This window comes from Liolophura sinensis, chromosome 1 (genome assembly GCF_032854445.1).
Source record: "Liolophura sinensis isolate JHLJ2023 chromosome 1, CUHK_Ljap_v2, whole genome shotgun sequence".
Taxonomy (NCBI): Eukaryota; Metazoa; Mollusca; class Polyplacophora; order Chitonida; family Chitonidae; genus Liolophura; species Liolophura sinensis.
The window spans coordinates 33,321,803-33,346,434 of record NC_088295.1 but is presented as its reverse complement, the minus strand read 5'-3'; the positions used below and the strand labels follow the sequence as shown (position 1 = coordinate 33,346,434).

Here is a 24,632-nt window from a genome sequence, read left to right as displayed (position 1 = left end):
TTATCTGTTTATTCGCACTTGGTTTTACCTGCGAATACACTCAACTCACACTGTGAAGTCTGTCATGTTCGATTTTTACACTTACTCTCAGTGAAGTACATATATCAAATACAATACATCAAACCTAAAATTTACACCCACTGGAGTACACCAAACATTACATTTACCTTCACTGGAATATACCAAACACGGTCCTTCGGTGGAGTACGGCAAATGCGAGATTTACCCTGAATAGAGTATGCCAAACATGATACTCTCTCTTAAGCACAGCCATATATACCCTGGCATATGTATATATGCCAAATACATTTACCCTCAGTGGAGGACGCCAAACACGATATTTGTACTCTTTGGAGTACGACCAATACGACATTTGCCCTCTGTGGAGCACGGTTAACACGACATACACCCTCAGTGGAGTACGGCCAACACGACATATACTCTCCATGGAGTTCGGCTAACACGACATTTATCCCCAATGGAGTACTCCAAACACGACATTTACCCTCAATGGAGTACGTCCAACAGGACATTTACCCTCAGTAGAGTACGCCAAATACGACATTTACCCTCACTGGGATACGGCTAACACATTTACTCCCACTGGAGTACGGCCAACACGACATTTACACTCAGCGGAGCACGCCAAACATAACATATACCCTCAGCGGAGTAGGTCAACGCGGCAGTGAAGTGCTCCCTCAGTGGAGTACCTCAAACACGACATTTACACCCAGTGAAGTACACCTAATACGATATTTACGCTCGATCAGTGGAGTACAATATTTGCCCTCAGTGGACATTCTGAACACAGCATAACACCAAACACAAGAAATGAAAGCCGGATGAGGACATCTCGCCTTGCAGCCCGTGAGTCGTCGCCCGGGGTACGAGGATGGTACAAGTCGTGCACGAACAGTGACCGTCTTTGTCCCATCGTCTCGCAGTCCGCGATCCACGTCTCCCGATATCTTAATATGGACTTCGGGTTAGACAGAAAATGCTGACTACACCAATCTCATCTTAAGGCAAAGTAAATAGCATTAGTGAACTGTTTAATTCGGGATTAGTCCAAATACATTTCTGAACAACGGTCGCAGTAAGAATCCTAAAAAGCTTTCATCAGATAATCACACGCACATGTACGCATAAAGTGGCATGTGCCATCACTAGGTCTATAAATCTTTTCACCATCTGATCAGATCGTCTTGGGAGTATTACTGCGATCGTTTTTATAAGTTATGTCTCAGTTTCACTGTTTAATTACTTCACTAGAGTAATTCATCTGAAAGTCTATTATCGCTGTTATCCTATATCCTGCCTTAGCCATAGACCATTCATGCAGACTACGTCAACGAATGAAAGAATGAATGAATAAATATGCTTCAACATCACAAAGGCAATATTTCAGCAATATCGTAGAGAGCTACGTCAACGATATAAAGCATTAAAGCTGTTACAGGTCTGTTTTAGTAAGCCGTAATCATATGATTGAAGATGATTATAGGCCGGCTTATGGTCATTATATAACGCAGACGTTATCAACTGGTGTCAAATAGGAACTAACTTTTGTACGTGTGATACACTGTTTGTGTTTATCACTAAGTAGGAACGGGATCAAGTTCGGGAAGATCGTTCCCACTTTGCCCGACACAGTTCTATTGTTACCCTACACCCTGTAGCTTCATGTAGCAGATACAATAAATCGGTTGTCCCAACCAGAGGAAATTTGATATAGGAAATGACTATGCCTTGAAGAGGGCAAATACGTAGACACGAGCTCATCTTGAGAACTGTTTATAAAATACGCGTACCGAGACGGCGTATGTTACAACGGCTGTTCTTCGTCGCTTAAGAGTGGAATTTTGGGACCTTGAAGGAGGAGATTCACTTAGAATTACCTTTGTAATCCAGCCTAAATCCATTGTAACATGCGAGTACAGGCGCTGGCCATCGCCGTGCTGTTGTTGCTGTGTTTAATGACATCCGCAGCCGGACGCAGGGGGCGGGCAAGACGACGGGTCAGTTACTTCCATGTTTATAACTCGCATTACACTTTTGGAATAATGTGTAAAAAACATTGTACATGTATGTTCACAACTTTAGCATTTTGGACTCTTTAAACACACTTCATCAAACAGGTAAAAGCTCGAATTAAATATGTCCATCCTTTGTGTTTTTGACTTTTGAGTTGGTCTAGCAGCAGTCTACGGTGAACAGATGATTAAACCGCTTGTTTTGTGGGCATCGTCTTCAGGTGATTTATATGTGACTTTTTGACAGAAGTGTTTTTTGTTATTTAAATTTCAGGAACAAAGAGGTCATGGACATCATAGACGACATTCTACGGGTGAGTTATTGTTTTGTTTTTATTTGATCGTGTTAATCAAGAATTTTTCACTTTATACGGAAGTTGTTTGCCCATGTATGGGCCCAGGAAACCTGAGTGTACGGAATTAACCACCGCCCCTCGCCAAGTACCTACCAAATGTCTTGACTCAGAAACGGCGAGAATTGGATTCGATCCTACAACTATATTGCCCACAGGCCGATAAACTTGATTAAGCCAACAAAGGTATACACGTAAGTTTTATCTTAAGGAGACCTTAAATTTTAAACTATAGTAAGCCAACAAAGCTCAGATTTTACAATTTTTTGTGGTATGCCGAAATTTACTTGAAGATCTATGTTTTCATTTTTTGTCTCAGGTCGATCTGGTAACAGAGGCTTACACTCACATGTAAGTATATTAAAATTCGGTGGCCCTATGGATTAGAGCGCCCTCGTCAGAGACTCTGAAGACCTGGGTTCAGGACTAGGTGGTCTGGTGTCAGTATAATGTGACTGGGTGGTATGTCATGTTCTCCGGTTTCCTCACACTATAATCTTCATCTAAACTCATTATTACAAGAGTACAACATACAGACAAGGTTACAGTTGCTTAGAAGTTAGGTTGACTCTCTGACTATAATATTTATATGACGTTTTTGACTGGTGTTTTGTGGCGAAATCAGGAATGTTTACTCAAGAATAGATCTCCGAAAAAAGACAAATTTTAAATGTTTTCGTAACAAACTTCCGTAATTAACTCCTAGTAATTAATTTCGCTCGCTCGTAATTAACATCGCTTGACATTATTTGGTTTTAAACACGACTAGTCAACCTCAGCTTACCGCCGGCGATTAAACGTGCGGACGGAAACAAATGAGGCGGAAGGTTTCAACGTGGATGAGGAGGTTTCAGAAGATCGGGCGCATTCGGTTGTTTCCGCACCGTACAGTGGTGAACATGTGAGGTAAGGGACAGGCACCGGGTGAAGTTACATGGTTACAGAGGAATAACGGGCGAGTGTTTTCTGTATCTTACAGTGCAAAACATGTACATGTACTAATACACGTTAGGTTTTAGGGAGGAAGCATGCGCCTTAAAATGGGAAACATGCACATATAAGGTGTTGTAAAAGAAACGTGGACGGCATATTAGCATCTTTAAGGAAGAGCCATATGCAAATCAATGGGCAGGAAGCATGCAAGGGTGCCACACTTTATGCACCTTACAATGGGAAATATGCACATGTGAAGGATTGTAGAAGAAGAGTAGACGACTTTTTTGCATCTTATAGCAAATTTATTTATTTATTTATTTGTACTAAAATATGAGAGATTTTTTAACTATCCATGGGTTTCAGACTTCGTGGAAACTCTAGTTTTTACAACGCTGGTATGCTGGAGGTATACAGAAACCATACCTGGGGGCTAGTTTGTGACGACAATTGGGACGTTACGGATGGGGCCGTGGCCTGTAAACAGCTAGGATTTATCAGGTAAACACACGTTTGTATGCAGGTTTAGTGGATGTATTCTTATCCTTAGAACACCTAGAGCAAAAAGGAAAAAAATGCAAGTGTGGAAACTAAACAAGTAGGACCGGTGAAACCTTGCCCCTTGTCAACTGACCTCAGTTTAAGTGTTATTTTTATTCATAAATGTTTTAACTCTAGCAAATTTATTTACTTATTTATTTATTTGATTGATGTTTTAAGCGGTACTCAAGAATATTTAACTTATACGACGGCGGCCAGCATTATTGTGGGTGGAAACCGGGCAGAGCCCGGGGGAAACCCACGACCATCCGCAGGTTGCTATCAGACCTTCCCGCGTACGGCCGGAGGGGAAGCCAGCATGAGCTGGGCTTCTGGGTCATTACGCTGCGCTACCGCGCTAACCAACTGTGCCACATAGGCCCCGAACTCTCGCAAATCAGACGCCATCTAGCACCTCTACAATAGTTTGTAGCTATTGATTTTATACACTGTTGTGCCGTCCTCGCGGTTGTTTGTAACAGAGGCGCTGTCCATGCTACGCGGGAATCTTACTTTGGGTCTGGATCTTATACAACTAATCAGTTTGTGATGGATGACGTAGAGTGTAGTGGAGGGGAGGCTACTCTACAAGCGTGCGACTACTCCGAGACCCACAACTGTGGACTGACTGAAGCAGCCGGAGTGGTATGCCAGCTGAACACGGGTAAGATATTGTTGCTTCCTAAACATGTTTACGTAACTGTATGCACGTTGAAATCTCAACCAAACAAGAGTACGCGAGTACAATTTGTATATGAGCGGCAACTGACCTCGGGTCACATTCTCAACGAACTATTTTATTGGAAATGTTTCTTATCCAGTTCTTCTTTCTAGAGGTTTAACTTTTATCTCCATATATACTGTGTTGTTCTAGAATGAGTTTTGGATGAATCATCAGAAGGAAAGATTAAATTCTTAATCAAATTTCTCAAGTATGATAGGAGATTGTGATGATATCAGACTATCATCATGTGCATTGGTCAACTCAAGCGCCTAACAAAGGGAAAATGTAACTGGTTAAACTTCTAAACGTCCTTAATAATTATGGGAACAATTTGAAGCATACTCAAGATGTATGAAGTTTCAAAATCAGGCTTTTAGTATGGATCAAGTGTACTGTTAGGATTGTATTCCATCTGCTAAAAGCGTGATTTTCAGAGGGAGGGGAGTGATAGTTGTTGATCTACATAATCCATTGTTTTCGGACTATGAAGGAATGTAGATGGCTCGATTTTTAACGTATTATGGTTTTCATGCGTTTCACATCGAGTACAGAATAATATACGACTAGAGCCCCCATGCATTTACCGGTGATTTTTGACTGGCTAACACTTTTGACTGGCGAACAGTTATTATTAAGTTTTCTTGCTTTGTGTTTACATTTGTGTTGTTTTCTCTGTCTCTGAATAAGTTAGAAAGATGGCTTGAATAAACAGTTGTTACTACAGTGTCTTGCTTAATGTTCGCATTTGTGATGTTCTTCGGGATGTGGATAAGGTTGTGTGGCTAGTATAGACATTTACAGCTGTTTACATTTCTCGTCCTTTTCAGGATGTGAAGCAGACTGGGTGGCTGGTACAGGCAGTTGCTACTATACAATTTGTTGTCTAATGTTCACATTGTAGTGTGTGTGAGGACGTGAAGAAGTCTGAATGGCAGGTACAGGCAGTTGCTACTGTACAATTTGTTGTCTAATGTCCATATTGTAGTGTGTGTGAGGACGTGAAGAGGTCTGAATGGCAGGTACAGGCAGTTGCTACTGTACAATTTGTTGTCTAATGTTCACATTGTAGTGTGTGTGAGGACGTGAAGAGGTCTGAATGGCAGGTACAGGCAGTTGCTACTGTACAATTTGTTGTCTAATGTTCACATTGCAGTGTGTGTGAGGACGTGAAGAGGTCTGAATGGCAGGTACAGGCAGTTGCTACTGTACAATTTGTTGTCTAATGTTCACATTGTAGTGTGTGTGAGGACGTGAAGAGGTCTGAATGGCAGGTACAGGCAGTTGCTACTGTACAATTTGTTGTCTAATGTTCACATTGTAGTGTGTGTGAGGACGTGAAGAGGTCTGAATGGCAGGTACAGGCAGTTGCTACTGTACAATTTGTTGTCTAATGTTCACATTGCAGTGTGTGTGAGGACGTGAAGAGGTCTGAATGGCAGGTACAGGCAGTTGCTACTGTACAATTTGTTGTCTAATGTTCACATTGTATTGTAGTGTGTGTGAGGACGTGAAGAGGTCTGAATGGCAGGTACAGGCAGTTGCTACTGTACAATTTGTTGTCTAATGTTCACGTTGTATTGTGTGTGAGATACACCTTTTTAAAACAATTATGACGTCACCCGACGCCGTCGGTTCTTGCTGTCGAAAGCGAGGTTATTTACTTTAGTTTTATGAATTAGAAAAATTGTTCTAACTCCATTTTCCTAGCCAGAATATGAACTTCAAACATATCAATGTGTAGAGCTTGTGTTCTTACGCGTCACTGGCAAAAGGAAAGTTTGGTAGCTAGTATGAGTGATTTTACAGGCAGCTGGATATAGGCAACTCTCTAAAAGAAATGGACTATGCAATCCATTGCCTAAGGTTAATATTTATCATGTTCTTCACAATGTGAAGAGGACTGGGTGGCTGGTACAGGCAGTTGCCACTACAGTTCATATCAAATGTTTACATTGTGGGTTTCAGCGTGTGAAGAAGGCTGGGTGGCTGGAACAGACAGCTGTTATTATCTCTTCCGAGGACGGGTTTCCTTTACCACGGCCAAGGAGAGATGTCAGCGCATTGACGCCCACCTAGTGCGCATCGAAACAAAGGCGGAAAACAACTTTCTCTCCAACATACTGAGACGTATTCAACCAAGTGAGTTCTTCGCAGTTTGAAATCATTATTAAACAAACGCAGGAGACTCCGTGGCCGCGGTGGTTAGCACGCCAGCGAGGCATAACGACCCAGCAGCCTCTCACCAATGTCCAGCTCATGTTGGCTGTCTCTACGGCGGTACGTGAGGAGGTCGCCCAGCAACCTGGGCGTATTATATTTATCTCAGATGCATTATTTCATTTTCAGGATAAAAAGTAATGGTTAGATTTTATTACAAGCGTCAAGCCTTGCACAAATACGCACATGTATACCTTCCAGTTGGGTCTGACAGCAAGGTGTGGTTGGTCGTGGTTTTCCTCCGGGCTCTGTCTGGTTTCCTCCCACCATAATGCAGGCCGCCGTCGTATAAGTGAAATATTCTTGAGTACGGCCTAAAACACCAATCAAATAGATAAATAAATAAATAAACCTTTCAGTTATTTCTTAGAAATGTCAAATGTCATGTTCTTAGAATACAGTCTCAGATGTCCATACGGTTTTAACATACTAGTATTGAACTGCACACGTATAATAATTTGAGACTACCTCCAGGTTTCTTAACTACAAAATCTCCGACGATATCATTTTGATGAAGTGTCACATGACCAAAATTTAAATTATAATTATTAATAGTTTCCAGTGGTTTGGAATCAGACCATTGTGGTTGCATTTGTATAATGCATATTTACGAAGTTACATAATTACGGGAAAGTGTGCAGTCGTGACGTTGGTTTTCAGATGAAGTTGTGTGGTACACGGGCGGAATGAATGTGGCTGGTCAGTGGTTGTGGACAGATAACAGACAACCTATCATCACTACCAACTGGTTCCCAGGCAAGTTACTATCCAGAACTATCCATGTCAGTAATATGGAACATGTTATCGGAATAAGTGGAATGGTTGATACCGTGTTAATATGATGAGTGTACTTCTACCAGGCTATATGTGGGAAGTTTGTTCAGATGTGTGTTCTGGTTTTCCCGATCTCTGTTTGGTTTCCTTTACACATACACCTGATTGCCGTTATAAAATATTCGTGAAATCACGAAGCACAGCATGTGAAAAGAAGTAATGCCTTACTCATGCAGTACTGTGCCCCAAAGTTTCGGTTCAGGTCAGAACACCATTAACCGGTCAATATTCCAGTGCCCTTTTACTCCACAACATCTAAATGCCGCAATTGATTAAAGTGTCCACATGGGTTCAAACCCTAGTCAAGTCATATCAAAGGGTTTAAAAATGGTACTCGCTGCGGCCTCGTTTGGCGCTCAGCACTGAGAGGTTAGAGTAAGAAAACGGTACTGGTTGGCCCGGTTTCAGCATAATGTGACTGGGTGAAATGTCATGGCGGGTGTCTTCGGCAGCACTTTGGAGGCATGGGCTCGCCCTGCCACAAGAAGACACAGTACATGTACACACACCTAATGATTCCTCGTCGTCATATGACAGAAAAATTATTAAAGAGCTACTTTAGTCTCAAGATTTGTGCATCTAGAAAGCAAGGTTGAGCGATAAGGATCAAGATAGACGGACGTAACTTTCGTGCATTGTAAAAATGCATTGTTGTTGGGAGGATAACACGTTTCCAGTTTTAGCTGGTGTGACGTCGTGCAAGAAGACTTGACGTCACCATCACTGATGTATACCCACAAATGACGTCGTACTCTCAAACGCTCACAACGTCATTCCAGCATAACTGCCTAACTTCACGTCATATCTGCCTTATTCATCGTCACATGAGGAATATTTTGACGTCACTTTAGGAAACTTTTACGGAAACTGGGGAGGACTTTGTTTTTGAGGACTCTTCACTTATAGGCTTAAATAAAGTTATTCATGGTAAAATTTTTCAACCGTGGTGCTAACTATATGCCATGGGGTATCCTTCATATCAGTTTAATATTTCCGTCTGGCCTGTCTTGGGACTGAAATAGCATTTTAAGTCCGACGTTAAATCCCCAGCATTCATTCATTCATTCATTCCAATTGCCGCCGTGAGAAGAAACCTTAGCTACACCAACACTGGACAAGACCTTCATGCTCATAACGTAAAGCCTAATTCTGGCTATAGGAGAATGCTTTTTGGTATACATGGAATAACAGATGCTTCTTAGTGTCGCGTTCACTCCTCAGGCTGGAATCCTTCCGGTGACCTATCACAACCCTCAGAACGCTGGCAGGAGAATTGCCTGGCTCTACAGAGCCGATTCCCTCGACCAGACGACACCGCCGGAGACGTGAACTATTTCTTCTGGAACGACATGCGATGCTCTGTTCTGACAAACTTCATTTGTGAGAAGGACAAAGTCAGAAGCCACGCTCTCCAAGGTATGTTTGTCCCCAAAGTGTCCAGTCTGAACGGAAGATATTTTGGGCTTTCCATTCCATTTACAGATTGCTTCAGCAAGTTATGAGCCAATGCAAAGTGAAACTCTGTTAAAAAAATGTAACAGATCGACGTTTGTCATATAAGAGGTTGATATAAAGCAAAGATAATTTAGAGCCTTAAAAGTCAATAAAACGTATTCACTTACTCAAGTTCAAAGACGGACTTCTTGTCACTTACAATAAAAAAAATGTGTTAATTTTAACAGAAGATCTTAATTTTGTAATTATTTTTTGAGAGTACACGTAAGGTATTCAACATTTGGTATTTTACATTTGACTTTGTATTTATCCTGATGATGTGACAATGACTAATGGGTCAGGGACGTGGTAGAAGGACGGATTATGTAAGGCTACGCCATTTTAGTGTGCTGTGTATTTTCCTGAGCGGAATGTCATACTGGTTGAGAGACGTATTATGTAAGGCTAGGCCACATAAGTGTGCTGTGCAGAATGTCATAGAGAGACGTATTATGTAAGGCTACGGATTATGTAAGGTTAAGTTTGCTGTGTATTTCCCCCAGCAGACTGTTATACCGGTAGAGGGACGGATTACCGCGGGACAGCCAGCAATACAGAGAAAGGCACAGAATGTGTATCTTGGGAGAGTGCCCCAAGCATCAACCCACAAACCTACCCAGATGAGGTCTGCTAAATGCATTTGTGTCAAAAATGGAGTCAATGTTCTCACATAAGTAAAAAATTAAAACAGCCTCACAATCCTTAAGCTCGACTTACACGGAAGTTTAAGACCGAACTCTACTTGACTGTTGCGTGGGGTCACAACGCCCCGTTCCCACTCAGACGATTTGTTTGGCTTACCGTTCCGAACCGTTAGCATTTGTAATGAATTCGCCTTCTATTTTTTCATGTCCGCGAAAATTTCAAAATGTTTACAAATTTCGTAACTGGCAAAAGTTTGTGAGTATTCACACAAAGCTTCGTAAATATTCGGCTGCAATCGATCATTCCGGAATCATCCCTATGTCGCAACGGTTCTCAAAATCAGCCGATTAAAGGCAGAATAGATACGAAATACTTGCGATTGAATACGAATTTAGGATAGACTTAAGAAGTACCTACGAAAGAGTTAAGAATAGTCCCGATTTTCTTGTAGCTTACTAGTATTCGCCCTTTTTCACGAATTAAATAAGAATATTCTTGAACGTTTACAAACAGGCTTACGACAACAGCGAACCATTACGAATGAATGCAAAATCTGCGAAAGCGTTACAAATGTTGCCGTTTGCGTGAGAGGCGAAAATCTCTTCGCAAAGATTCATGTCGGCGCTAGGTTGCCTACATTTGTAAAAGTATCGTGATGGTTTGTGTAGATTCGCTTAGTGTCGTAACGAGTTTTTAATTTTTCGTAAGTCTGTCATAAACGGAGTGCGTAGATCGTTAACATTCTTTTGAAGTTGTTCAAAAATTCAAAGATTGTCGTAAACATTACACCATCGTCAGATTCACGCCAATTTACCTCTTGTTACACGATGAAATACGAATTTTCTGTTGTAATGGTTCAGCACAACATTCGGCTAGTTGGTCGTCGTTTTGTGTATGCCAAACAGCCTGCAAATGGCATGGCCTTCAGAAATAGGAAACATTCCCCGCACGACCAGTTGAGCTGATTTTGGTTGTGTCTTTAGCTGTACATGTATGCCGAGCTCTAATTTTAAGACAGAAATTTGAGATTTTGACATACTTGCCTTATGATCAAACTAATGAGTTGATCGAAAATTTAATTTCTTAGACACAAGAATCAGCTCTGAAGTTTTCTTCCAATTTTGGTCAAAACTAACTTCGTGGAATAGGCCCTTTTTTCTAATTTCTAGCTGTATAGGTTTATCCTCAACCATGTAGGGGCATGTTGCGACATAAAAGACTCCTTGTAAGTCCGAGGTGATCTGTGATAACTGTCAGAAGTAATTAATAATAACTAAATAATACGATATTTAAAACAGTTAGATGAAACGAAAAGTGGTAAAAAGCAACTACATGTATTATATAATATCAGAAAAAGGTAATAACAATCGTGATTTATTATCAGGTAGAATAGCATATGTGCGTTTTATTTCACTTTTATTCGTATTGACTACACGATATGAATAGTAGACGTTACCACTGTGTGCTCATTCGCCTCCTTTTCACGGTCTAACCTTTAGGGTTTGGGGGATCACAATTTTTGCCGTAACCCTGACAACGACACGCGCCCGTGGTGCTGGGTTAACGTTCAGGAAAACAAGTTTGGATTCTGTGATTTGCAGCCGTGTTCCAATATCTCGGGGAGTGTAGTAACATTAGCAACAACAACAACAACAGTCACGCCAGAAACAGGTACGCTTATCTTACAGTAAAAATTCTTCCTACTAATTCTACAGGACATTTAAATAAATAGATAGATAAATGGAAGCGTAAAACTAGATTCCAAAACAGTAGACTTTCTTTTTCGTGAAATCATGATATAACATGTGGCCTACAATACTTTGGTCTCATTGGATACAATGTATATAGCCTAAATCTATATACATACTGGAGGTTAATTGTTTACAGAGGCAACAACAGTTCCGTACTGTCCAAGCAATAAGATCTATTGCAGCTCCGAGCACAGGTACGTCAACAACCCATCAACTTAATTCACTTGATAACTTCCTTGATGATTAAAGTCTAGGTATTAGTTGATTCTTTTTCTGAAAATAACCTTATATAATTGAAATATTACCTGCATCTGCATAAATCCATTATATATTTGCGTTCTTTTCTTCCCAATACGTGTACGTGTTAAATTGTGTGCACGATTTTTTGCTAAACGCAATCGCTATCACATACTCGTCCAAGTAAAATATGTAACAATTTGACTAGTTGTATGCGATTTCTGGCTGATAGTACTTGCATACATGAATGTGTTTACATACAATGTATATGGTGTGTTATCAGATGTATACCGAAGACGTGGCGGTGCGACGGCGAAGATGATTGCAGTGACGGGGAAGATGAGAATGGTTGTGGTACGCTGGGGTGACTAGACTGGATCATCCGTGTATAAAGCTATATCGGGCAACGAGATGTATTTATTTATTTGATTGGTGTTTTACGCCGTACTCACTTATACGACGGCAGACAGCATTATGGTTAGAGGAAACGGGGGAGAGCCCAGGGGGAATCCCACGACCATCCGCAGGCTGACATCGAAATGAAAAATAGACCTATAAATGTAATCAAACTGAAAAAATGGTCCTTGATATTACCTCATTTCGTGTCGGAGTTTCGAGCACAATACTTTGTAATTGACAAGACATAAGTATTCATAAACATGACGTGCAATGGTGTCACGGTATGACGGTAAAATTCACGGTAAAATTCATGCTAGTTATGTCTCCTTACAGATTACAAATTACCATTGTTCACGCACAGCCCAGATAAAATGATGTCGCTTATCTACGAGAGAGAAAGATATGTTCGTATTGTTCTGGAAATGGTAAGCAGTAATTTTTTAACTGTTTCTAAGGCATAATTACAATGTCTGTATTTGCTGATGAAAAAAGTACATTTGAAATGAATGTCATATTTTATCTGCCAACAAAGAGTTGTTTCGTGAAAATGTCCTGATGCAATGTGATTGCATGTACATGCATGCAAGCTGAGGGGACAATCCTCTGTAAACTGTTTCTGTGCTAATGACGATATTGAATTCTAACCATTCCACGACTGTTCTTCGAATATCAGCTGAGGTGCAGTGTTTAGAGCATTAGTCACACTTTTACTGTCCATGTAGGGCCTACACTAAAAGGCTGAGGTCCAAACCCTATGCACCCGCCCCACTTGTTGAGAAGTTCTGTCTTCTAGCAACCCAGATATTTTATATAGAGAACGACGCTCAGTGCCTAACAAATGTTGAAATGTGTTTAAATTTACATTACCATAACACTTTTTCTCAATTTCTCTCGGAGCACAGTGCGCCCGGAAGTGCGTAGAAGCACGCAACTTCGTCTGTAGATCTTTCAGTTTCAAGAGAGGTAAGAATGAATGCTTCCTGTCTGATTCCAATACGATGTCAGCTGGACGACCACTGGATTCCGAAGAGTATGACTACTATGAACTGACCAGTCAAGCCAGTAAGTAGACTACTACGGTATGTCTGTACAGCGTCCCGACTGTCTGACACTTGTGCTATGATCTAAAAATAGGCAACGCCCTTCTCAGGAATTATGTGAAGCGATTGCGCTTGTACCGCCAGAATCTGAACTCACTTTACTGTCTTGGGCCTCTGGAAAAGTTGGTTGCTATGTCAAAGAGATTCGGGCGATTCACTGTGTGTACAATATATGTATACAGGTTGCACTAGCTGTGTTCTGTCGTGAAACTTCTTCCCGCTCCAAGCCATTTTTGTCAAATTTCCTACCAGCATTAATTGCTGTGCGTTGGTAGGCTGTATTAAAAGAAACGTGAGATCGATTGTTTCCTGTACCAATCAACCTACACTGGAGTACGTAGAAGAGGAATCCTATCCTATTAGCATGGCACGCTTCTCTCAAATTATGTACCTCCGTCATTGTAGGTTCACATCAATTCCCTAGACTCGAAACCCAGAAACCTACCTTCAGTGTCAATATATTTAAGGAGTACATCCTGATTGTTTAGTGTAAGGACACAGATTATCTTCTGGTTGGCCTGACGTGATACTACTGTAAATGAAAGTAATTAGTCTGATGTCAACATTACGGCATTGCACTGAGATGGCATTGCCCATACGATGTCACTGGAACCGCTCTGCTTCAAATGGACACTTCATTTGTTCAATCACAGTCAGCATTAGGCCTACCATGAAGATATTCGGCACCGCCTTCCTATGGCAAAAATGAGACTGGCCATGACATTAAACCCTAAGCAAACAGTAAATAAACATGTAATCTCGATGTCCATTGAGTGAAACATGCCCGTTATTTAAGAAAAATATAGGAATATATGCGTCTTATAGAAAAGATTTATATTTAAGAAACAGCAAAATAAATAACTAACTAAATAATTAATATTAATTATCTCATAGAAGTCTGCATGATAACCTCATTTAGATTGCAGCCTACTGCATGTAACTCGGCACAGAAGCGTTTATTTTTCGAGTATTGTTACGCCATACGATGACAGATAGTTTTATGAGTGGAGAAAACACAGAAAAGCACCGACATGGAAAACATTTGGTTTTCCAAACTGTTGGCCGCCCAAACTAAACAAGCTGTATTTAAACTAACAAGTAAATATAACAAAAATAAGATGGTTTACCAATAAAAAGTTACGTTTTCACATAAATGTCTTTCGTTCACAGACTTAAAAGCTCTTAAGAAAGCATCATTTTGTATTGCATTTTTAAAATTTCTTTATGCACAGCTACAATGTCAGCATTAAAATTTGGGATCAGAACCTTTGATGTTTTTCTAAATATGGCCCTGGTGACATACATGCAGATTTGCATACCAACATTGGTGTCGTCTGCGACAAACGTTAGGCAGTGTAAACAGTCATACGATTGCCGTTGGCCACTTGTTTTGTCAGAAAGGCCCACATCAATGTCAGCGGAAATCTTGAAATCGTTCTCAAATACCCAACTGGTTTTGGTTAAGGTACTTACGGAAACTTCATAAGCTTTTCTTTACCTAGACCAGTTATCTTACAAGTAAAAATAATGCACTAGCTATACATTTCGCTATGCGGATTTATAGTACCATAATCTGACTGGGCCGAAACGAAATTTTGACTCTTTTTTATTTTTTGGCAGTTGAATGCTCCGTCAGTGGTATGTTTGAATGCGCCAATGGCAAGTGTGTACCACAGTCGCAGCAGTGTGATGGAACCGATAACTGCAACGATTTTTCTGACGAAGTCAACTGTGGTAAGTCAAAGAAACCTTTGCTCTTCCTATATTTACCACCCGATGCAATGCTTTTATAGCCATGGATGTCCATGTGTGAGGACTGAATAGTAGGTTGCAGCTGCCAGGACAATTATGCATGAATTAATTAAGCCTGATCTGTGGAGATAACCCCATAGTACTTTGGTATATTTAATGTGGGTGAATATTTGCACGTGTATTTATGTTTGGTATATTTTATGTGGGAGAAGGTTTTACATGTGATCTGTTCAAATTCTTCTGAACACAGGCACAACAGCCCCGCTGGAGGTGCGGATGGTTAATGGCGATGACGACCATTCGGGCCGACTTGAGGTGAAATATCTAGGGGAGTGGGGTACAGTGTGTGATGATGGGTGGAATCTGCCCGACGCCACCGTAGTCTGTAAAATGCTGGGTTACAGGTAAATCTAGCAGATAGATCCAGAGTTCTTATATTCCCCCGTAACGAAAAGGAGGACGATTGCAGTCTTCAAAACGATTATCCATACAATCACAAATAAATATAGGCACATATAATAGAAGACTGATTTCATAAAGGGGTAAAGCAGAAGTCAGTTTTGAATAATTTGGGAAAGGTCTGTATTACAGATATCCATACACTCGTAACAAAATATAAGAAACTTTAAACGAAGGTCTGTAGACTGGTACTCTTAACCAGTTTCTGTGACAAAGTTTGAAGCTTTGGTATAAATTTGACCCTAATCTTTAAGAAAATTCTTGAATAAAATAAAAATATTACAATGGCACGCAACTATTTTTTGATACTATGACTCTACTCCTGTGTGAAAATGTTTTGTTTTCATGCCACGTACATTTATGCGCAGTGAGGTATCCGTGTTTTGTACCTCTGTTACAGAGGCGCGGTTCGTGCGTCAACGCAAGCCGAATACGGACAAGGAAACCGGAATATCTTGCTGTCAAACGTCCGTTGCCAAGGAAACGAGCTCCGGCTTGACGATTGCCCCCATGATCCGTGGAGGCAACATAACTGTCAACCTTACGAGACAGCAGGGGTTGTGTGTCAAGGGTTCAAAGGTAATGAGCTTATATACATGTGCATTGGCCTATTTTGATAAGAACTGAAAAGCGTTCGTCTAAACAATCTTTGGAACAGGTAAAGTCCTAATATTGTAGGATGAGAATTATCTGATGTAAACAGCGCGTTCTCAATACCAAGACATTTGTAGTGCGATATTAACGTATCGCAAAGCTGATTAATGTCTTACAGCTGAATGTATCTAAAACATATGTAGCTACGTTTCTTCCACAGTGCAAATCTCATGTCAGAAACGAAACTGTTTAGAATAAAGGCATGGTCATTAAGTCTTTCACTTAGGGCGATAACAATCAATTTGTTTAGTCGGCGTAGTTTACCTCTAAACTAAAACTTCTGTCTGCCAGTGTGTCAGGATACCCAGTTTGAGTGTACATCTGGGGAATGCTTCCCGGCCTCTTATATCTGCGATGGCGACAATGACTGTGGTGACAACTCCGACGAACAGAATTGTGGTATGTCCAACAGTATAATACATGTATAAACTAGCACGCGTTTTAAATAACTGTAAAAGTGAATTCGAATCTGTTCGAATACCACAGACTTCAGCTTGAGAAAGGCAAGAAACTATGGCAAATGTCACCATGTCCTATTCACATGGTTTTGAAGGAGTTTCGACTCAAATTACAGTTTTAGTTTGATCATTCATCAATAGCGCTATCGTTAATTGACTATTTCAAATCACAAACCTCCACAAAAGGTTCTTGTGTTAAAGTTCATTTCTGAAGATGAATTTCACAGTTCAGTCAGTCTTGATTGTGGTGTTGAATAGGGCCAGTGGTGGAACTTATTGGAGGTTCCGCACAGAATGAGGGACGCGTAGAGGTGTTGAGGAATGGGGTTCGTGGTACTGTCTGTGACGATGATTGGGGCAGCAATGATGCCGCTGTCGTTTGTCGGATGTTAGGCTATAGGTGAGCTACCAGCGAGAGCATGACACACAATAACCATGTTTCAACATAATTTCAAAACTTGGAATCATAAATATAAATATCGATGTACTATATCGATTCTATTATATCATCGATTCCAACTGTGATGTCGATCATGTCTTATTATCTTCCAGTAGGCTTAACTTTATGTCCTATTTAGCGATAGTATTGTCAGTGATATCGAGCCATAGGTGTTATTTTTTCCTGATAATCCGGTTAACATCTTTTTAACCACTTTTTATGATCCTTTTATCACTTTCTCTTATGCTCCATCGAGATCTCCAAAGTAACAATTCCAGTTTCATTTAAGTTTCGTTTAAGTTGTTACGCTCGATTCTTATGTTCCTATTACTGGAGTAGGGGATAATAAGGGGGCCTACCACGTTTTGTCCTCCACAGACACCTCCAGTTTGTATAAGCTAACGCCTCGACATATGATACCCTGATTCACTGACACGTGTAGGGCCTGTTACACGTCTTGCTGAAGAAGAACAACTACTGATCCTGTCACGTATTTAATAAGCCGATGTGATTTTGACGTGTATACCTGGTCAGGAGATGACAGAGGGAAATTTAACTTATAGTATAAGCATACAATTTGCCGAAAGGGAATTTAGCTTATAATAGGCCTACAAATTGCTCAAAGTTTGGCCTCAGTTGGTCACATTTAAAATAAATAAATAAATTTATTAATAAATTAATGCATTCCTACTCAAAATAATTTGTTACCAATCAAACTCAGAAGTCGATTGATAAGATTTGTAGCGGCAGTGTTTTCCATTCAGGTAGAAACATGATATGGTTCTACGCTCTGCAAGGCATTGCAGACCATACTCTACCAAACAATGGGTAACCTCGATTCCCCATATCTTTATCTTTGGATGAGTGTTTGTGTTTTGTATTTAACGTATTCAGCGGAGGTGTTTCACGATCGTTTGGGGCCGGCTCTGGTGTGATCTGGCTGGACGACGTAGAGTGCACAGGAGAAGAGAACTCTATCGCTGATTGCTTGTCATCTCTCTGGGGAACACACAATTGTGAGCACAGTGAAGATGCTGGCGTTGTGTGCTCCACAGATCCGGCTCCTTCATCAACCGGGGCGGCTTGGTCAACCACTGGCTCTCCTTTAACAGGTAATTTGGGGGCGTCCGTCGGCAAACCATAACAAGAAGGAAAATAGTAATATTATGTGTATAATAGGCCTACTTTGCACTTTAACGACGGAGGAATGTAACTTTACGCCTTTATCTGGGCATAAAATGTCCATATACGATTCATTACATAAGTAGTTTTTTATAAATGCAAACTGAAAATCGTGACCAATTAGTAAGAGAATCTCTGAGTGAATTACTGAATACTTCAACCATATACAAACAGTGGCTGCAGCAGTGTGTGGTCAAAGGCCTATTTCACCACGGACTAGCAGAAGAAAGCGTGATATGGAATTACGGGAGGTCGAGGAACCCAAGCTGCAGAACCTTGTCGGCGGCAGTACTGTTCGGTATGGCTTCTACCCTTGGCAAGTCGGTATACGAAAGCGTCTTCGATCGGGCGTGATGGGCGCTTGGTGTGGAGGCACCATTATTGACGAGCACTGGATCCTCACCGCGACTCACTGCTTTCAGTACGTATAGTGCCAACTGGAACAGCTTAATCGTTTTGCCCTTGCAGCCTTTCCGATTGTTGCCCTAAAGTGTATTCCCCTTGGCGATAGCCAAGAATGTACATGTACATGTCTACATTTATCATGTTTATCAAGAGTTATAAATTCTTCGAGAAGTGCTTTTACTACATTTAAATGTACATGCATCATGGGTAAGGCCTACATGGGTTCCTAGCAAACATACTCGAGTAATACAGTTATGGGAACAATGTATTTCAAATTACAGCTTATAGAGTACATCACAACTTCGCAATCCCAGCGGTTTTCTTAAGTGATTCATTTTGGGCTGTGATACGATCCGCGTGGTCAGCCATATAGGTGGTGAGTTCCTTGTCGGCGCTTTACATGTATACATGCCAACAGATAACCGGTATGTTCCACAGTCAGAATTTTGGTTTCTGGCCAAAGAAGGTCATGACGTATTCTTATGTAGATGACTTATAGACTTCACTGGATAATACGTTATTGAGTCCAAACGGTAAAGTAGTCATTCGAACATAATTAAAGACACACAGCTCAGAGAGTAAGACAAGAGCAGCGACGACAGTGCGATAGCTTGCAAATGGTCACACGTAACAGATGAGATACGTACTGGAAGCAGTGAGTTGCAGAATTAGACCGTACTATCAATACCAGTATTGAAATTTACATCAGCGCGCCCAAGATGGTTCTTTACGCTCATGAAAACGGCTGTCAGTGGAAACGGACGGTAGATGTATATCATTGGGATAACTGCGCGCATGTCCCTCATTTTCAGCTGGGGTAAGCTGTGGGGTAAGACGTATAGCTCAAGCAGGACAGAACAGAATAGTGGGTGGATATACAACAACCAGCGGGTCGTTTCCCTGGCAGGCATCTGTACGTCAGTTCAGACAAACCTGGGTTTCTGTGGCCACAAAAGGCTGGTGCGGGGCCACTGTCCTATCGGAGTACTGGGTGCTCTCCGCGGCTCACTGCTTCCAGTAAGTTACTTGCTACAGGTGGGAGACACGCCATAATATCGCTTGTGGGCATGGCATGCTGTTAATACGTTAATACCACTCCAACCCAAAAGTGCAAAGTTGGATTGTTTAGTCGGGGTTGAACCTCGCTTTGAATATTAATACTTTCAAATCTTGTATAGCAGACCTGCCTGCTATGTATGTTGACACCGGGCATGATCTCCCAACCAATCAAGGTCACCTCAGACCCACATCAAAACTTAGCCTATTCCACTTGGACGAAGAAGTAGGCTATCAAGCTTCTCTGTTACGCACGAGTACCAAGCTTGTCTAGTTTGCCTTCACGAGCACCAAGTTTGTCCACTATGTAAGAGTACCAAAAGTGTTTATTATGCATCCAGGAGAACCAAGCTTGTCTATTATGCATGAACACCAAGCTTGTGTATTATGCACAAGTACAAGCTTGTCTATTGTGCACGAGTATCAAGCCTTTCGTGCATGAATTAGTGAGGCCTGTCCACCAACACTTAACATATCCCAAAACTGCTGAGCGCCAAGCTAAAAGGCGCATGTACCGAATTTGTTGATAACAAACAAGTTGATGTATGTTTTCTTGTCATAAGCATGAACAGTCTCAATTAAGTTATAGCTTATCTCATTCGGATCGGAGATGTTCACAGCAAACTACTTTGATGCGTGTTTTCTTAATTCTCGTTTGCAGGAACAGTCCGAAGTCATCTTATCTCATTCAGATCGGAGATGTTCACAGCAAACTACTTTGATGCGTGTTTTCTTAATTCTCGTTTGCAGGAACAGTCCGAAGTCATCTTATCTCATTCGGATCGGAGATGTTCACAGCAAACTACTTTGATGCGTGTTTTCTTAATTCTCGTTTGCAGGAACACTCCGCAGTCATCTTATCTCATTCGAGTAGGAGATGTTCACAGCAACCTACTTTGATGCGTGTTTTCTTAATTCTCGTTTGCAGGAACAGTCCGCAGTCATCTTATCTCATTCGGAAAGGAGATGTTCACAGCAAACTACTTTGATGCGTGTTTTTTTAATTCTCGTTTGCAGGAACAGTCCGAAGTCATCTTATCTTATTCGGATCGGAGATGTTCACAGCAAACTACTCTGATGCGTGTTTTCTTAATTCTCGTTTGCAGGAACAGTCCGAAGTCATCTTATCTTATTCGGATCGGAGATGTTCACAGCAACCTACTTTGATGCGTGTTTTCTTAATTCTCGTTTGCAGGAACAGTCCGAAGTCATCTTATCTTATTCGAGTAGGAGATGTTCACAGCAGCAAACTACTTTGATGCGTGTTTTCTTAATTCTCGTTTGCAGGAACAGTCCGAAGTCATCTTATCTTATTCGGGTAGGAGATGTTGACAACAAGCAGCCTGATCTTTACGAACAGGATTTTCTGATTGACGAACTTTTTACTCATGAAGGCTATATACGTACGTGTTTACACATAATCATGTAACCCCATATACATCTACTACGGTCCGTAGAGACACAGTACGTTTAAGTTTTTAAAGAAAAATTACAAAGTAAACATCGTCACACAGTTTGTTACAATATTTTTTGCATAAAGCAACAAGAAAAACACTCGTTCATTCAAGACTAACTTATTGATCAATATTAGCAGACCGTAACCACCCAAAACGTAATGGTTATGAAGCAGTAGTCTATTGCAATATGCGTAACCCACTGACTATATAATGTGATCGATAACACACCCTGTTATATTTTTATTAACGTCGGTCACATATGCTGCACTAAATGTTATCTATTTAGCATGCTTACACTGGCGTGACTTTCAAGCATCTAATATTTACATTACCACTGATTACAACTTGATACTCCATTAGTTACATTACCTTTCACACCAATTCACATACTGTGTATGTTTCACATCGATACTCAGTTAATATTAAGTGACATGTAAGTCACTGGGTTTTGCTTTTTGTAGTTTACCAGTATTAATGATATATACAGTCTGTCCAGCGTTGGCAATTTGTTCACAGGTAGTAGCCACGACAATGACATTGCTTTGGTGAAAATTAGACCAAGAAATGGCCGAGGAATATTGTTTAATGATTATGTCCAGCCTGCCTGTCTACCAGCTAATGAGGACGCCTACATCGCCGGCACGATTTGCCATATATCAGGGTGGGGAAGAGCAGAAACTGGTAATCGTCAATATGATGCTACATATATATGTATTTCACAGTACACGTATTTAGTCTGAATTTCTGGGAATCCAACCAGTGACACACTGTTGTATATACAGCAGTACATACTGTATCTTTAACAAAAATGGTAGTAGAATTTTAACATATGAATGATTATAAGTGTATACAAATGAAATGAGTTTCTTTTGCGGAGAGGGGTGCTCCGTGGTTCAGTTTGTTAGCGCGCTAGCGCGGCATAATAACCCAGGAGCCTCTCACCGATGGGTTTCATGTTGGCATCCTTTCCGGCGTGAGTGGGAAGATCTTGCTGCAACCTGCGGATGCTCATGAGTTTTCGCTGGGCTCCGCCCGGTTTCAGCCCACCATAACGCTGGCCGCCGTCATATATGTGAAATATTCTTGAGTCCGGCGTAAAACACCAATCAAACAAATAAAATAAAAGGGGCCTCCTTGGATGAGTGGTTACCATGATATCACGGCTCGACATCTCACTCTGTCTTCCGCTCCGATTGTACGAGGGAAGGTCAGCTAGCAACCTGCGGATGGTCGTGTGTTTTCACCCGGTTCGACGCGGTTTCTAGCTTCCACCATATAATGCTGATCGCTGTCGTATAAGTAAAATATTCTTGAATACGGCATAAGCCGTCATCAGATAGATAATTTTTATGGAGAAGACATAAATAATAAGGTAAATTTGAATCTGCGATATACTTTATTTTGCTGTGATATTCCATTCATTCAGTGTATTGTCTAAAATTATCAGTACATGTATGCTACAGGTATTAATTTCATCAGCCTAGAAAAACCAAGAAAAATTGCATGAAGCTTTCAAAGATAAGCCAGAGCATTGTGCTTGGTGTTTTTTTTTTTTGTTTTTTTTTTATAGAAAATCTCATTAGCACATTAAAAGCACCAGGGGTAGATCTATCATTTAGCTTATAATCGCTGAACGTTTAATCACTGGACTTCAGTCTTCAGATGCCGTGGAAAGATAACTCGCCCAACTCATTAAAGAGCGACAACTTTGTGTCGAAAGTGTTAAGGGTGGTATCTGTACGCATATATGCTTTTTAAAATACTATCTTCGTGTTTCATTCAAATGTCCTGTGATACTGTTGATTTACTAGGCTACCCTAACCTGTTACGGGCCGCAGACCTGCCTCTTATTTCTAGAAGCACCTGCCAGCTGCTTTACAAGGGGGAGATAACTCGGAGGATGTTCTGTGCAGGCTATGTTTCGGGTGGGGTGGACACATGTCAGGGAGATAGCGGAGGTCCGTTAGTCTGTGATGTTGATGGTAAGTGTTGTAATATTATCATGCTAATACGTTCTTTACATATATGTCACAATGGAATATAAAATAGAACCCAATGGAACAATATCTAATGAGTAGGCCCCTATAGGTGTAATGGGCAAGGGAGATTTCTATTAAATTCTTTCCATATGTTAAGAATAAACCCATATATATTTTGACACTAATTTCTACGTCTATATTATACTATACTATTACTAAAGTTACTTACCATTAAAACAGAATGTTTGCTAATACAGCCAACATGCTGGTATGTATATTTCAAAGTCACATTATAAGGTAACACAAATCCATTACATGAAGGCTTCCTAACATATAAACAGTTTGTGGCAGGTATAACTGGGTTAGCGGGGATTTGAATGCAGTAGTAGGCCCATAGCATGGTATAAAATAGATAAGTCCTGGCAGTGGTATGTATTGTTGTGTCGGAATAAGTAGGCCTGTAGTGTTCCTGAATATATGCAGGTGGAAAGTGTCGGTTGAATGAAATAGGTTCGATAAGCAAGGTCAGTCTAAAACATGTCTCAATATTTACGCTGACACATCTGGAGCTTTTTATGGATGCTTGTCTTTCTTCTCCAGGTTCGTTTACAGTACTGGGTGTAACTTCCTGGGGACGGGGCTGTGGGCTTGTGAATTCTCCAGGGGTTTACACCAAAGTGCATGAGTTCCTGCCGTGGATACAGAGCAAAATGAGGACTGCCTCATGAAGCTGATAATATCAGGCTGGGAGAAAAATAGATGTGATATAATCACTGCTCTTAAGACTCTTTTGTAACATCTAAATTGCCTGTAGCTAGGCCTAACTGAGCAAGCAGGTAAATCAAGAGTTCAGGTGAACGGTTTATCAGAATGATATGATGTAAATTATCTGGTGGTCAATACCTTTCCTGGTTTTATAATACACGACAAGACCTTTCCATCTTCATTTTCTTTGATGAGTGTTTTATTTTAAAACTATTTGATAGATGTGGATTTTTCTGAATAAAATACACAGACAATGGTATATCCTTTAAATTATGCATTATTTATAGATACAACAGGGTTGGTGTTGTACACTGTAAAAAAACTAACACTAGGCACACATTTAAGCACAAAAATAAGTATGACTATTATAGTATGAGCAAGGTCTTCACAACTCACTTTGTGCTGCATTACAAGTTTTGTCAAAAGTGAACTCCGATCACATTTTAACACAGGCCATCCCGCAGAAGTTGAATAACAAAACAAACCCAATTAATATCCACTTTGAGTTAATCAGAAAATATATTTCAGCTGCAAACAAAATCGTTGATGTAGATATATCCTATCATAAAGTTAGGTAACACTGTACGCATTACCAAAGGGGAACTTTAAATGGAATGTATGCCAATGATACCGATTCAGAAGTACACATTTAGAGCACGTGACAATTCTATACAAGGAGCAGGTGAGATATGGTGTATATATACACAATACAATTTATAGCATTAACACAAAAGCAGTCAGGTTAATACATGAATGTAAAAAA

At 40.6% G+C, this 24,632-nt stretch overlaps 1 protein-coding gene across 5 annotated transcripts; it reads left to right on the top strand.

Moving 5' to 3' along the window:
* Positions 1-1,753: 1,753 nt before the first annotated feature.
* LOC135474839 (neurotrypsin-like) lies at positions 1,754-24,128 on the top strand. Of its 5 annotated transcripts, none has more exons than XM_064754464.1 (26): positions 1,758-2,021; positions 2,311-2,350; positions 2,709-2,740; positions 3,159-3,295; positions 3,689-3,823; positions 4,345-4,526; positions 6,552-6,725; positions 7,464-7,559; positions 8,859-9,053; positions 9,638-9,756; positions 11,276-11,447; positions 11,664-11,721; positions 12,048-12,118; positions 12,497-12,588; positions 13,066-13,225; positions 14,884-14,997; positions 15,266-15,419; positions 15,875-16,053; positions 16,420-16,527; positions 16,845-16,986; positions 17,920-18,137; positions 18,382-18,628; positions 20,956-21,071; positions 21,642-21,806; positions 22,937-23,107; positions 23,705-24,128. In XM_064754464.1, the coding sequence occupies exons 1-26, from the start codon at positions 1,932-1,934 to the stop codon at positions 23,830-23,832; spliced, it is 3,495 nt and encodes a 1,164-aa protein (XP_064610534.1). In that variant the 5' UTR covers positions 1,758-1,931; the 3' UTR covers positions 23,833-24,128. The 5 variants fall into 5 exon arrangements, 4 of the variants coding, with proteins under 4 accessions (XP_064610534.1, XP_064610544.1, XP_064610526.1 ...); XM_064754474.1 differs by lacking the exon at positions 18,382-18,628 and adding an exon at positions 19,425-19,629 and having other exon boundaries at positions 9,635-9,756; XM_064754456.1 differs by having other exon boundaries at positions 9,635-9,756.
* Positions 24,129-24,632: the final 504 nt, after the last annotated feature.